Genomic DNA, 15109 nt, shown 5'->3' with positions numbered 1-15109 from the left:
ATGTTTTGCAATCTCTATCAATACGCTTGTTCAATATTTCAAGCTCCTAATTAATATTCTGTAAAATTACAATATTCAGAGTACAGTAAGGCGTATCTATCACTAAATCTGCCAGAGCACATCTTCACAAATATTCAGACCTCATATATTCAGTACATAAGGCTATGTYTTAAAGGTCTGTGATATTACCATTTTTCACTAAAGCAAAACCCAAGGCTTATTTTCTTGTGCACATTTGAAACCTGAAAGCACTTGATAAAATGTTGATATTAATAAAAATAGTCAGGGTACCTTTAAGTTGATCCATCATTAGTGAGACTATATAGTTTCAGAAACTGTAATGAACTACCAAGAAAGTAACTTTGCAGAATTGTTTCTGCTCCCTTTACTAAGGACTGCTGGGTAAGGAAATCTGTGGCTTAGGCTATAATTTGGTAAAGTAACAAGTAAAATCTGAACTGCTTACTTAGCAGCCAAGTAGACCTAGGCAAGTGAAATTGGTTACACTATTACAAATATTACATACAAATGTTTGTACAGAAATAATATAATGGACAGTACCACAAGTTAAAAGTAGCAATTCTGTGATACTTCCTTCTTTCAAGCCAAAATACAGCTCAAGATACTTCAGTCTGAAATGTCATTCTTCGTCTTTCCACTTTATTRCTTTAAACAAAAACTCAATTACAGATCTGCTAAGAATTCTCTTTTTGTACTACAAATGTTTTCCTATGCAGTCACTTGCATAATTTCGTGAATTCATCTTTCCAATATTTAAACATAGTATGTGCTGCTGCCAATACATTCAACCGATCTGGCACTTTTGTTTCAGAAACAACTAGAGTCTGGGTACTGGAAATGGAAAAAACTGCTCAGTAGTTGTAAAGTTTTGATTAATTGCTTTATATATGAAATGCAGGCCAAAGCACATGTTTAAAATTACCTGAGATGCTTGGTGTCCAGCAGTACACTACTATCCTGTAATTCTAATTAACTAGTCTTCCCACAGTAAACTTGAAAGTAAAGTTCACTAGTACTTACCTTGCATCCACTTTAAACGAAACTAGAATTTGCGCTTTTATGGCTTTGCTCCTCCAGGGAGTATATAGGACCTCAGATAAGTCTACAAATTAGTACCTGAGGCCTGTCTTTTTGATGACTTTTCCTTCATAAGTATCCAGACATTAAGAAAACAACCYACCACACTGAAGACCTAGAGATTACACAGTAAATGTTAATACAAATACATCTTATATCTTGATTTTAGCTTTGGATTCATGACCTAGAAGGAATCTTGAGAGGGTTTTTAAGATTCTCAATCATTATAAAAAATATAAACCATATTATATTTATCTGAAGATAAAACATATATCAAAGAAGAGGTAAACCTATTTACATGCAGCTGAAGGTAGAAGGGAAGACTACTGGAAAATAAATACATGACCTCTGCATGCCGGACTTTGCAAGAGGTAGATGCAATCAGGCAACAATATGGATAATAGTCACATGATAACCTCATATGGCCCAGACAAAATGGTCAAAAATCACAATGCCCCTCAGCTTCTCTCTGTGGGAGACAGTATTTCTGAAGCACTTTTTTTGTGTTCGTCTTATAGGTCTGCTTTTATTTTTTGTTTTTTAATATTTTTTCCAAAAGAAGATTAGCAACCTATCAAAAGATAAAGGTCTTTCAAAAATGTCAGTTTTCAGGATCATGGCATTAAAGGGAAAAAAAATCCTACATGAGATTAAAATAATAGCATGAGTGTCTGCAAGAGCACCAAAACTCTTGTGCAAAGGCTGCAGAAAGATTTCTAAATTTCAGCAGCTCTCAAATTGTTACCGAATGCATGACATACCCCAATGATCCCTTCTGTTTTTAACTGAAAAATCCAGGAGAAAAGTGTAACAAATTTGTTTGCTCTTATCTTTGTTGCCATTTTCAGAATTAAGACAAATGGTCTCTTTTCTCTGACCTCTACCAACATTAAAAATTCCTAATTTTTAAAGAATTCTTTCCTTTTGGCCAGAAAAACCACTTTGCTTTTTGTTTTTTGTATTTAAAACTGTATGTAAAGCACAGAGGTATCACAGACATCTAGATAAATTATCCTCTGTCAAGACAATAGAGTAATACCATAAGCTTGTGATTATAAAGTGTATGTGTGTGTGACAGAGAGAGAGAGAGTGCTTGGGGAGAAGATAGAGTATTTTAGAAAGATCTGAAGTTTTCCCCCCCAAAATCACATTTCACATGCATAAACATGGTTTTTCAGAATACTGATCGATTACATCAAAAATAGACAGATAAAATGCAAATTATTTAAAAAAAAGGTTTTATGTCTAGCACTTTCTTTTCTCACTTTTTTTGTTTTGAAGATACTCAGTGACAAATTTCTCAGATGCATCCTTGAAACCTGACAGCATATCCTATCAAGCTTTCTTATGGAAAACTGATGAAGACTCCTTTATTTTCAGCATAAAATATAACCGTATGAGACAACTGAAAATACTATAGGTGTATAATTAAACTATATAGCTGCAGTGGCAGTAGTTACCAGAAGTGTCAGGGAAATGATAGGGAAAGACAACTATGTAAGTGAGAGAGAAATCAGATTTTAAGAGACATTCTATAGAACTCTGACTTAAGAAGTTTTAAYAGGAATCTTCTTTCTGCAGAAACTACAGATTTTTCTGTCAAAATCACCAAATCTGAAATATTTTGATGTGGAAATGCTTTTAGAGTACTTAAAGCCCTCATTACTCCTGTTAAGATCAAATTTCATTTCCATAATATATTGTGGGCAGAGGCATAATTATACAGTGTAAATCATATTGCCACACGGCATTTCCTGTAAAATTGCTCTTTACTAATTAATACATTGAGAAATTGAAAATAAGCTAAATGAAACACACATGAAGCGATACGAATCACCTTAAAGCAATAAAACATCCCAGTCTTAAGTGAAACTTAAGTTTTACAAAAAGGATCCTCACAAAATTGCTATCTGTAACGATGTAAAAGTCGAGTGTCTACTCTTGTAAGTATTCTTAGGTAAGAAATGACCATTCTGAAAATGAGAATGTTGACATTCACTACTATTTTGTCATTGTGCTTTTACTGTTTTGCCACCATGCTTTTCTAATAACATTTTTAATAAAGCTCACCCAGTTTTGGGGGRTCCTCCTTCACAAAAAGGGGATTTGAATAAGACAACTATTTAGGATCTTAGGTTCTTTCTGCAAGCCTCAGTTCATCACTTCCTTACAAGGAGAAGAGGGAGTTAATAGCCTGCATTAAGCTGAGAGTCAGGATGATCATGGCTATCTGAAAGAGCCATCCAAAAAAAGAAAAAAGGCTATTATCTGAGGCAATTACCATGGCTAAGACAATGAAAGGCAAAATTCACCAGACACCTGACTAATGATCAAAGAAATCATGTGAAAAAGAGAAGGGACACAGAGAAACAAGGGCATACTGACAACAAACCTGGAGGCAGAGTGACTTGCAAACACTTTATGGATTTCAAAAAATAAAACTGCCAGTCGTTCTGCTCCATCACTGACAATGGCATTACTAAGACAGCAGACTTGGGAACTTTACGCCTTATCAACAGACCACTTAATAAGTTTGCTTTACAAAATTTACCTTGAATACCYGTAAATGAGCACTATTTTTCTCTAAAGGGTTAAACCCTTTGCAAGGCATTGAGGGCATGGAGTTAAGTCAAGAGCCTGTGGTTTGCAGGCCCAGGCTCTGGGCTGAAAAAGACCATGGGACTTCCTGGTATGCAGAAATTGGGCCAGAGCCAGCTTTAAGAGCTTCCTCTGGAAGTAATGCTTAAGTTTGCAGCTGAGGGAAAAAAAAAAAAAGAACTCCACACTACAACAAGAAGACTAGTATCATTATTTCCATTCCACAGAGGAGAACCTGAAGCAAAAAGAGATACTCCATGGGAGTATCACAGGTATATGGTATAAAAGGAAATAATCTGAAATTTCATTACTGTTGTGCATGTGCCTTATGGTTTTTGTAATAGAGAAGCCTATTAAAATTAAGGTGCAAGTGTATTAAAGCAACAATTTTGGCAGTTATTAGAAAGGATCCGTTTGTATGCAGGTTCCATACTTACATACACAAATACTTACAACAGGTAGATATAGGCATATGTATATATACACACACATATACATAAACACATAATTATTTATATGTTTTTTGAGACCAGACTTCAAATTCTTTTTCATTCCTTTCCAAAGAACACTTTTTATATTATTTTTTTACAGAACTCTAAATAATCTACATCTTTAAAAAAAAGGTCATGATTTGAAAAAGCATTAATATAAAATCTAAATAAATATGGTTACAGTTGATTACAATTGATTTTCTTTAATATCAGTCAAAAACAGAGGATGCTTTAATCTCATATATGAATAAGCTGAGTTCATGGAGGAATTCTTAAGTACCATACATACTCTCACCTTCAAAGGAGGTGAACAAACAAAAACACTTGAGAAGTATATAGCTGTCTTTGACAGTATACATTCTGACATCAGCTTCTAGTTTTGTTTGGAGCCCCTTTGAGACAATTTTTTTTCAGTTACATTTGAAAAAATACTATAAATCTGATTGCATATTTCAACATAAACTACATCTCTGGCAAACAGAAGACAAACTTTAAGAAGATTTAAACTATACTAGTGTCTAATGAGTGTTTTATCAACAGAGGTAATTCTATCAGAAAACACTGTCAGCAAACACGATACAGAATTCAGAATCAAGCTGCATATGTTTTTACCAAAAAAATCATAGCTAAAATAATTTCATTTAATTGTGCGCACATGCAAAATCATTARATTTGTACTCCACTTATATTACTTTATATACCTAATAGAAACTCAGGAGTTTAGTCTGTGAAAGAAGGAAAACCATTTCTAGCTGAAGGAATTCAAGTTATTTATCAATTCTGATATATACTACACTTTCAGGAGAGAAGGCTCTTATTTTTAAAATGATAAAAAACACTCTGCAATTTCTGGTTAATTTAAGAGAATTTCAAAATATCTCAAAAAAGTGGAAAATAACAGTCTTCTCACCATTGTCTCAACTGACTACATAAGGAATYCTGATCAAAACTAGAGTGCTAAAAGAAATTTATTAGATAGCAGTTTCTGAAGTTTTCTCAATGCATTTTATTTGTGACTACAAGMACACAAGGAGCAATAGAGTTAAAATACAGTTCAAGGATGTCCACACTACAGTATCAATCATAGGAGGAAATTATTCTGCCCTTTGAATTCAGTGAAATAGCATATCATGAGTGTTTTTAAGGATATAAAAACAATTCCAGCTACACTAGATATAAATACTAACAGTAAAGATTTTCTATTTCAGCATAAACATGTCTACTATTCAGCAATTTATAGCCTTAAAAAGTAAAATCTGTGTTGAGTAAAATACAAGATACTTAAAGATCTCTGCCCTGGCAAGTATATACAATATTTTCAGCTATTATAGTAAGTTTTCAGTGAACCCACTTACCTTTAAAAGCTGATATTTTATAATTATGTTGGACCGCAGCCACCATGTCCTTCCAAAAGTCGTATTTTTTCTGACTGTCATGCTGTAAGAGTCAATGGAACCTAGTCATTACATCAACTATCAGTTATTTTTAAGCTCACATATTGAGACAATGATAGGGATGCCATGAATAAATTAAAGGATTTTGTAAAGGAGTAAAACAGTCTTAGGCAGTAGGATTCGGGAGCCCAGGACTTAGCACCTAGCTTGATTGTGAACTCTGGGTAACCACAGACAAGTTACCTTCCTTCTTTAGTAGAATATGATGTGGAGAGGAGGTAGCGATGGCAAAGGAGAAAGGATTAGTATTTGTGAGGAACTCTAAAACACTACAGCAAAGAGGAGCATTAAGTGGAACAGCAACTTACTGAATGAGCCATTCTACTGATATTTGGGAAAAAGAAGTTCCTGGGGCTGCATATTCTGTACTTAATTAGCAAGCTGACATTATCTAAAGTCTGGCACTCGTATCACCTTCCATCCTTCGAACTGGCACAAACATTCACTAGAATTTAGTGGTCATGTCCTTCTGTCAGTAACTCCACCCCAAACACGATATAAAATATTTAGCCAGAAGCCAGGCTGAGCAGTACTGTGTTGCATTGTACTTTCAGACTGCCAAACACCAGCTCTGGCAGAACGACAGGGAAAAGCAATCTGTTCTTACAAACAGTTTCTCGCTATTCCTAGAAAGCTGTCCTAGGAACAGAGCGCAGAAATGCTCCACTTAACCTCAGCTGCCCTTTCAGGATCTCGTAAAGGGAGAGAAAAAGCTTCTAAACTAGCTGAGTCCAAGAGCACTCTCAAACACTACGAGCTGTAAGAGCACTGAATTAAACATGGACGCCACAAGGCAACCAGATGACATTACACAGTAGGGAGCTAATTATGGAGCTCCTAAGAAGTGCTCAGAGTTTCAAGGTACAGGGCAGCAGTAAGCAGGTAGTGTAGTCTGGAATACCTTTAAGTTTGTACATTGTGGAAATTATTTTTATACTGTTGTTACAGGCTTTCCACACTTGCATTAGCAGAAATTTTGATGCATCTGTTGACAGATTTCATGTCATTGTCCTCTATGTTCTGAATCTGTCAGCCCACTTCTGCACTGATACATGAAAAACGACCCACTCTGTAAGCATAAGGTGCTTTCAAGAGCTGGAAAAGTTCAGAAACTSAAAAAACCTTAATGTCTCCAACAAAAAAACACGGAGTTTATATCTGYGGAAGTAAATTGCTATTTCAGACCTAATCTGCCATTGCATCTTCTGGACGAACAGTTTGCCTTTGATTTGACAACTAGCAAGTTGTAATATCAAGACATATGATTATTTTTATACTTATTAATATTAACATATAATATACATATTATTAATTAATAAATTATCTACATTTATTATTATTTATAACTATTATTATTTATATTTATTATTTTGTGCACAACTAACCAGGACTATGGTTAATCTACTGCAGATTAAGAGCAGGAAAGATTTAATGTGGTGGCTTTTAACTTAATTTTTAGCAATTTCCATGGCAAACTATGGTAAAGATATGTTGAAGGACTAATACATAAAACAATAGGCTCTGTATATGTCAAATTTCAGTTAGCTGCTAGCCAAGTTCATTACTCAAAGTTGCGTTCAGGAGATGTCAAAGAACACCTACCTCTGGTGGTGATAGTACTTGCCTACCACTTTTAACAGACGGATTAATTGTCAGCTCCCCTCATACTCCATGTGATTGACCTTTCCCTAGTTTTTTTTTTAATTAGTGAAATGAGCTAACATTAGAGTGTTGTTCTGCGGATTAACGGTTCCTAGTTTAAATACAGGTACTCTTCCTTCAAAACACAGTTGACCTCAGAGAAGAGTAAAATAATTGTCAGACTAGCTCCCTGCAAATCCACAGCTGTTGCACTAAGATATACAAGAACACAGACCACTATCCAGCAAGCAGAGGCAGAACTTGGCGCAGGCCCATTCAGCCCATCATGAAGCACTGATYATCAAATGTGATTTCACTAGCTGAATTATCAGACAAGGAAAGATTCCACGCAGGGCTTCACTGCAAAGGTCCAAGTCACTGAGAAGCTCCTCTGCTTTGCCTGAAAACATGCAGGAGCCCTGGACAGGCCAGAAGCAGTTTCGTTCGTAACCGTATAGAGTGGCCCAGGATCCACCCCATATCTAACCCATTCTGAACCCCAAGCCCAGAAGTTCTGTCTGCKTCCAGTAAGAAACTTTCTTGATCCTAAAATATTTTCTGGAAAGGGGATGAAAAATAGCCGTTACTGAACAGGCTCCCATAACAGGAAGAAGAAGCCTCCATTTTCTTTTAAAAAAATGGAAGAAAATATGATGGTCTCTAACCCCTCAAGAAAATAGCTTAACAATTGCAGCATGTGTCCAGGGCATGAGTGCTGGAGAGATTTAAGCCCACCATCTCCTGTCTTGTATCCTGAATCATCTGACTGATGGTAATATCCCAAGAAATTACTTTAGTCCTCCTGTTGAAACTGGACCAATATGGAGTAAAATATTCCAAAATTGCTAGCTGATAAAGAAGATGTATGATCCAATGAAACAAGACATGGGTTTAATTCTCTCAGGCTGAAGACAGGGTCAGTGTTCCAGCTTGTGAACTAATAACTGGATGGGCATGAGTGTTACACACAGGCTATGACATGCTTCAGCACCACTCTTCTCTAAATAAATAGATGACTTGCCCTGAGACTATATTACATATAAAACAAAATAATACAATAAAAACGTCACTTCTGAGGGAGGGTTCTAAGCTGCGGATAGCTGGGGAAGGAGATTAATCAAGCACTAAAATCTCATTAAGAGTCTTATGATGCTCCTACCCTCAGTCTCCCTATAAGCTACCTTTAGATGACTCTTCATGTAGCATGTGATCTTAGGCAGCAATCTACTCAGCATGCTATTTTGGAGTGGAGCAGCAAGCAGGCAACACCAGAAGGGAGTGCAGACTCACCTCTCTCACTCCTTCTGAATCCACYTTGCACACAAAGTTTAGGATCTCCAATTTTTAATGGTGTAGTGCTTTGGTATCTTTAGCCAGTAGCTTACAGCCAAAAGATTACAGCAGTATTCTACTGCAGCAAAAATATTTACTCTATAGGAAGAATCTCCTCCTTCCCCCAGCTGCCAACAAGATTAAGATAAGGGATCCTATAACCCAACTGAATCTAAGGACATTAAACTTTACAGGTAGAATTTAGGACATACTGTACGTCTATAAAGTACTGAAAAAAGTTCAAGTAATTGTGTTTTTTGTTCTGAGAATTTAACTTACTGCATAGCAGAACAAAACTACCATAACAACACAACAAAATCAGCTACTACTCTAGAGGTGTATTTATATCAGATCAATATATTTAAAACAAAAAWCAAGTCTGAGGAGGGAATTAAGCTTTCAATGTATTTAACAATCCTGCAAATTAGCAAATCATATTATCCGGAAGAATTATATTAGATGTAATTCAAATATCATCAAATATAATTCAAGGAGATCTTAAGAACAATATTCTGCATATCCACGAGCAAACTTAAGCAAAAGGTATTTACCTATTCTTATGTTAGTTATTAGTGCCCTCTAGTGGAAATAAATGTATTTGGACTTTGCCATGTGTCTCACAATTAGTTTGGGAGAAAACTTTAATACGTTATAAATCCAGAATGAAAAGTTCCCAGGCAGAAAAAAAGAACAAAGCTTAACTTTGTTGAACACAGTATTTGCATGCATTTAATAATGAGGAAAAGGTAACAGAATATTTTGCCTAAAATAATCTAGTTCTTACCCGATCTAAGATGTCCACAATCCTTGCACAAAGGAGTGCTCCTGGTAGGTCAAAATAATTATCATACAAATAGTATTTAGCTGAAAAAAAAAAGAAAAAAATTAATCTCCCCCAAAACTACTTCAATTCATACTGTATGATTTAATCACTGAAAATAGTAATATTAATAATAAATTATTATAAGCTCCTCTTTGGATTTTACTGGTAATACACATTGTCTGCTTCCAAATCTAATGACAAATTTATTTAGCCTTTATTCCCACTTCTGAGTCTCACTCAATTAGCAATTGAAAGTTGTTAATCTATAGACTAACAGGGCAGTGAAATTTTTTTAAAAAATACTCTGGTCCCAGAAGTAGGGTGGAAGAGATAGAGAAGAATCAGGAGTCTTTTAAGAGTCTGGGCAGCATCATACAACTCTTCAATAATTTTCCCTAGCAGTGGGTTGTCATAGGCAAAAAAGTCTTGATTTGGGGAATTTCTCTTAATTTACTGCCAATTAATATGAACTTTTAATGACTGATTCAGGTATTGAGCAACAGAGAAGACATAAACATTATATTCCTTGCAGTGTCCTTGCTCTGGTGTGGTTCCCCCTGGCTGTGGTCCCTTGGGTTGTTCCTGCCCTGGCATGGGCCACATGCGGCCATGGCCCCTCAGAGGTATCTCCTCCAGTATGGAGCACCTCTTTGCAAGAGTGCATGTCCAGCCATGTTCCAAATATGTACCCTTCCAATGTACCTCCTCTATTCTGTTTCTCCAAACGAGTTTCTTCATACTTCTCCTCACTGCCCCCTTTGTGTCRTCTCCTATGACTACTCGTGCATGTGTCCTTACATGTCTTCTCCTGCATCTCCAGCCCCAGCACTTCTCTTTCTTAAACCTATTTGAGAAGAGGTGCCACAGGCTTCCCTGATGGGTTGCAGTTTTGGCAGGTGGTAGGTTGTTTTCATACACTTCAGAACCAGTTGGAACCAGCTGTGATTGGCACAGTGTGGTTCATTACCACTCAGCACCCTGCTACCCAAACCCTATCATTTATGCCCAATTCAGACCCCACAGAGACTTGAGAAGTTCCTGCAGAAACATCCAGACAGGCCTTAGCATGTCTGTGCAAGGAACAAGGCTTCCAGGAGACAGTGCTGCATCTCACAGGGAAGCAGCCCCACTTTACGATGCAAGCCCCCAAAATAGCTCACGATCATGTGGCTTCAAATGTCCCTCCTAGGCTGAGGCCATGTTCAACAGTTCTTTCCTAGAGGTGAAATGACTCAAGAGTGATTTTTTTTTGGAATTCATAGGGCTTTTATTTATTTATTTTTTAATACATTCATGGGACCGTGCTGTCCTTTATGTATGTTAAAKAACCAGTCATTAAAACAGGGATTAATATTTGCAAAAGAGGAGGCCAAGTTTAATTCTCAAAGATTAAGAAAGATTTCATTTGGTCATGTAGCAGGTGCACCTCTCTCATCTGCCCAGCTGCAATTACCTGTACTTCTGAACAAATATCATGAATAAGTTATTGTAGCAAAATCTTTAYGAAAACATCACCACCACAGAAGACAATACAACTTAGCTGAGCACTTTGTCTTTATTATTTGCCACGGTCAAGACCAAACTAGAGAGAAAGCACAGATGGCTAGCAAGGATGCAGACCCTTCACAGTGCCTTCACAAAGTGCCTCCATCTTAAAACAAAGAAACCTTCATCATAGTAGGTGCGTAGGTTTGCCCCATATCTGCTCTGTCCTTTGCACTTGTACTTAGGCCTCCAATATCAGCACTGATTGTAATGAGTTAACAATTAACAAAAACTCGCGATGCCCTAAATGTGGTAATCTCAATCTGCTTCATCAAAGAACAATGTGCCCATTTCTACAATCAAAACAGACCTGTATTATCACCTCATTTTATGTGAGACGTTATTTGTCTCATTGTTGTGTCCTAAATTTAAATTGAATTCCAGTATTAGAAGTTAAAAATACAAAAACATTCCTCCACAAAAACCTACCTACTCCAGTAATTCTCAGCTCAAATATTTTTTAAATATTTGAAGTATTTGTAGCAAGAACTAATAGTAGGAAGTACTGAAATAGCCAGAGCAATTTTGTAGAACACAACATATTAAGGTGCACCTACCTGAGCGGGAAAGCATTCCACTGACTGCACTAAAATGCTTCCATTCCCTCCCTCCATAAGTCTCCAGGATCTCCTCAGATGTCATGCTCTTAGTACCATGGCTTGCCCTGTTTGATGCATTAAGTTATTAAAAAAAGATAATAACAACAACAGCTAAAGTACTACTAATGCGCAGAAATGTATTGCAATTTAATACTGAGGTAGGTGCCTATCAGTTGATCTTCACTTCAAAAGTAACTCCAGTTATAACTGAGAAGTTCTACAGGATCTAAGCTTTTATCACATGCATTACGATCCTCTATAAAGTAAAAGCACTCCTACACAGAAGTTAGATTGTTTCAGGGCATGGCTACTGTGATTCAACTACTGACGCAATTACTCTATATTGTTTGAATAGTCTCAGTTGTGTGAGAACATTACACTTGAGCTATCAATATACACTGCACAATAAAATGCAGTGCAGAGTCTATATGCCATTCTAAAGTCTCATAACACTCACAAAGCACAAGGTAGAACTATGAAAAAGGTTCCTGTCAATAGTATTAGCATCAGTCATTAGCATTGACTCTAAGTCAGTGATGTTACTCATAATTAAAAAAAAAAATTACCCTGAATCTTTGCAGAATGGCTATTGGTAGTCATTGAAAAAGTGAATTTAGTTTCAAGATCATTATGCAGTCAGAATCTTAAGCAGAAAAATAAGTACAGTTAACAGAAAATAAGCACAGTACAAAACTCTTCAAATCCTTGTTAAAAATCAGATATTCCTCACTGGCAGCTAACACAGAAATGTTATGAAAAGATCACTTAAGGAATATTAAAAGAAAATGAGCACACTAGGTTACCAAAGAGATCTCAGAGATGGCTTTCAGAAAGAGTATAAACTGTAGGTACTTGTTTAGCAATAAAAACATATTATCAATATTACCTCAAAACTGTTCCATCTTCTGCAAGTTTTAGGAAATTTCCATCTTCAAGGTCAAACACCAAGCCTTTACAACTGTATATAATTTTATTTAAAGGAAGAAACAAGCAATGAATGCTTTCAGGGGAATGCTCCATTATATATCAGAATAATGAAATGCAGTTACAGAAGCTATACAATAATGCTACACAAAAGCAGCAAAATCACAGCCCTTCAAAAACTTCCATGTTGAACAATGCTGTATATATGCAAGTACATATTATTACAGTGAAGACAAGATTTCACTTACATAGCTAATTCCTACTAAATAAATCTTCTTCTATTGTTCAGTGAGTTCAGCGTGACTAATTATACAGATTAAGGTTGGAGGCTTAAGGTCCAAACACATACAACTAAGAAATGTGATATTTAAGTCACTTCTACTATTAAAAAATACATATTTTTTCTCCATCACAATTCTCCTACTCTAGTATTATACTGATAATATCAATCACTAATGTAGAGAGCAGCAGAATATCATGCCTAAATGAGGCAACTGAATACCTAAGGAGCATGTGAAGCAGAAGCAATGTCATACTAGCCAGCACTAATAAGATGAAGAGAACACAAGGTACCTCAGATGTACTACTGAGTTCCTAACTCCACTAGAAAATTTGTATCTTACATCTGTAYGGTACAAATGAATTTATGTTAGTTTAAGTTGTTTGAAAAATGAGTTCATTGTTCAATATCTAGAACAATAATGAGAATAAAGACTGAAAAAAATAATGCCACCCTCATCCTCTACCACAAGATACCCAAAAGAAAGTCAGCATGCCATGAAGGCAGCAAGCGGACCCAAGCCTGTCACGAATGAAGCTGATGAGAAGCCTGGGAGAGCAGCAGAGACACAGAGCTGCCAGCTCTGGAGGCCTACATGTCCACGCTAACAAACCCCCTGCTCCAACAAAGGACTGAGGCCTGGATATCTAGATCTTAACAATAGATTTTACGCCTCAGAAGTCTCAAAACATGAGGAATACAGATATGTTCTTTGTCACACAAAAAGGAAATTAGATCTGGTTAAAAACCATCAAATACTGAACTGTGAAAACAACTGACTGTTTTTCTTCTGCACATAATGCATTCATTTGTTCAAAAGCATGTGCTTCTGCTAAAAAAAATAGTGACAACCAGGCTTTCAAGCCCCCATCTCCTCCCTAGGCCTGTTAAGGTTGGAATATCAGAAACCTGCATCCAAATTCCTGCTCAGAGACCACTCAGCTCAGACCAGGAACTTGCATTTCAGTTTTCTACCTTACAGCTTTTTGCTTAAGGTGCCATTCCTGGACTACTTCTTGGCACATCATTGTTCCTCAGTTTCTCGGAAGACTGTTGGGATTATTCTGCCTTACACAAACAAAAACACATCTATCAAGAGAAAAATGAGATATGACTAACTTCTGAGAGTTACTGGATTTACCAGTTGAATTGAAGGTAGAAGACATAGGAGATATATAAAATGGGAGATCAGATCAGGCTACAGAACTAGTATCTAGGCAGCTGGAAGCACAAGACAGAGCAAGCTTGGATATTCAGTTCTGTCTCGAAAATATGTTAAAAATAGCTCATGACAAACACTTGCTCCAACAAGTATTTAAAACTCTAATTTAGGAATTTTCTATTGGTCTTGACAACTGTAATGACTGTCTAAAGCTAAATAAGCTATTTTCCAAGCTTTGTAAAAATTACAGAAAAATGAAAGTTTGAAGATAGCCTTTGTTATTTTCAACGTACTTACCAGAAGTCTAAGGTCTCTGGAGTTATATTCAGCAAGTCTTTGTCATAACCCTTCTCCGTTACCAGATACTGAGCAAAACTATCATATATTAGCTACAAATGAGAAAATACATACATTAATTATACTGATTGAATGAGATCAAAGATACTGCTTCCCTGGGAAGTGGAAAGATGATATGAGTTTTAGTGCCCCTTAAGAGATGTCAAACCTGGGAGGTAGTGAGCCTGACGCTTTGCTTACTCCCCATGCAAACCAACTCAGTGCCTGACGTTGTTTCTGTAATAGCTGGAAAAACAGCTCAAGATGCTCACGCAATACTTCCGGTGCAATTTTTCTAGCATAATCAAGTTTTCAGCTTTTTATTTTATGCCCCAGTTTTTCAAGGCTGTTGGGAAACTGAGTAATGGTAGTGAAGACTAGTGGCTATTTTCCTTCTCCTTTTTTTTTTTTTCCCCAGTGGCATAGTTACCATGAAGCAACAAGTGGTTTCTGAACCAATAAACAACTACAGCTGGAGGATATTTTCTAAATACCCTAAAGAACATACTTTGAAGGAAACAGACAACTCTTCAATAAACTGCGGTTATTTCTAAGTTCAAAAACAACTCTGTTAAAACCTGGTACAACAGCTGCTAAAGTTGTACAAGGAGATCTATGCAGATGTTGCTAGGCCCTTAAGTAACAGAAAATTAATAGTAATTGTCYCCTTTTTCTCATGGTTCTTTCATTAAAGCTATTCCCTGGCCTTTTAATTACAACAGCTGCTCTTGGAAAGAATATGAATTATGTCTGAGGAAAAGCAACCTGAAGGCCAACATAGAAAGAGTAAGAACTAACTGGCTGCTCAGCAGTTAGCGTTTTTACA

The 15109-nt window shown here is 36.4% G+C and overlaps 1 protein-coding gene across 1 annotated transcript in view; it reads right to left on the bottom strand.

Annotated features, from left to right (window-relative positions):
- Positions 1-14491, bottom strand: part of NT5DC1 (5'-nucleotidase domain containing 1) — a 153596-nt gene extending 139105 nt beyond the window's left edge. Inside the window, exons 1-6 of the mRNA XM_085309126.1 lie at positions 14453-14491; positions 14245-14336; positions 12468-12539; positions 11540-11646; positions 9399-9478; positions 5543-5624 (exon numbers count right to left, since the gene is read on the bottom strand). Of these exons, the coding sequence (XP_085165252.1) occupies positions 5543-5624; positions 9399-9478; positions 11540-11646; positions 12468-12539; positions 14245-14336; positions 14453-14491 (472 nt within the window). The remainder of the gene's footprint in view (positions 1-5542; positions 5625-9398; positions 9479-11539; positions 11647-12467; positions 12540-14244; positions 14337-14452) is intronic.
- Positions 14492-15109: the final 618 nt, after the last annotated feature.

The sequence above is a fragment of the Rhea americana genome, unplaced genomic scaffold, assembly GCF_003343005.1.
Source record: "Rhea americana isolate MKP2758 unplaced genomic scaffold, rheAme1 scaffold_290, whole genome shotgun sequence".
NCBI lineage: Eukaryota > Metazoa > Chordata > Aves > Rheiformes > Rheidae > Rhea > Rhea americana.
Note: the sequence above shows the minus strand (reverse complement) of the source record. Positions and strands in the feature narration are given on the sequence as shown.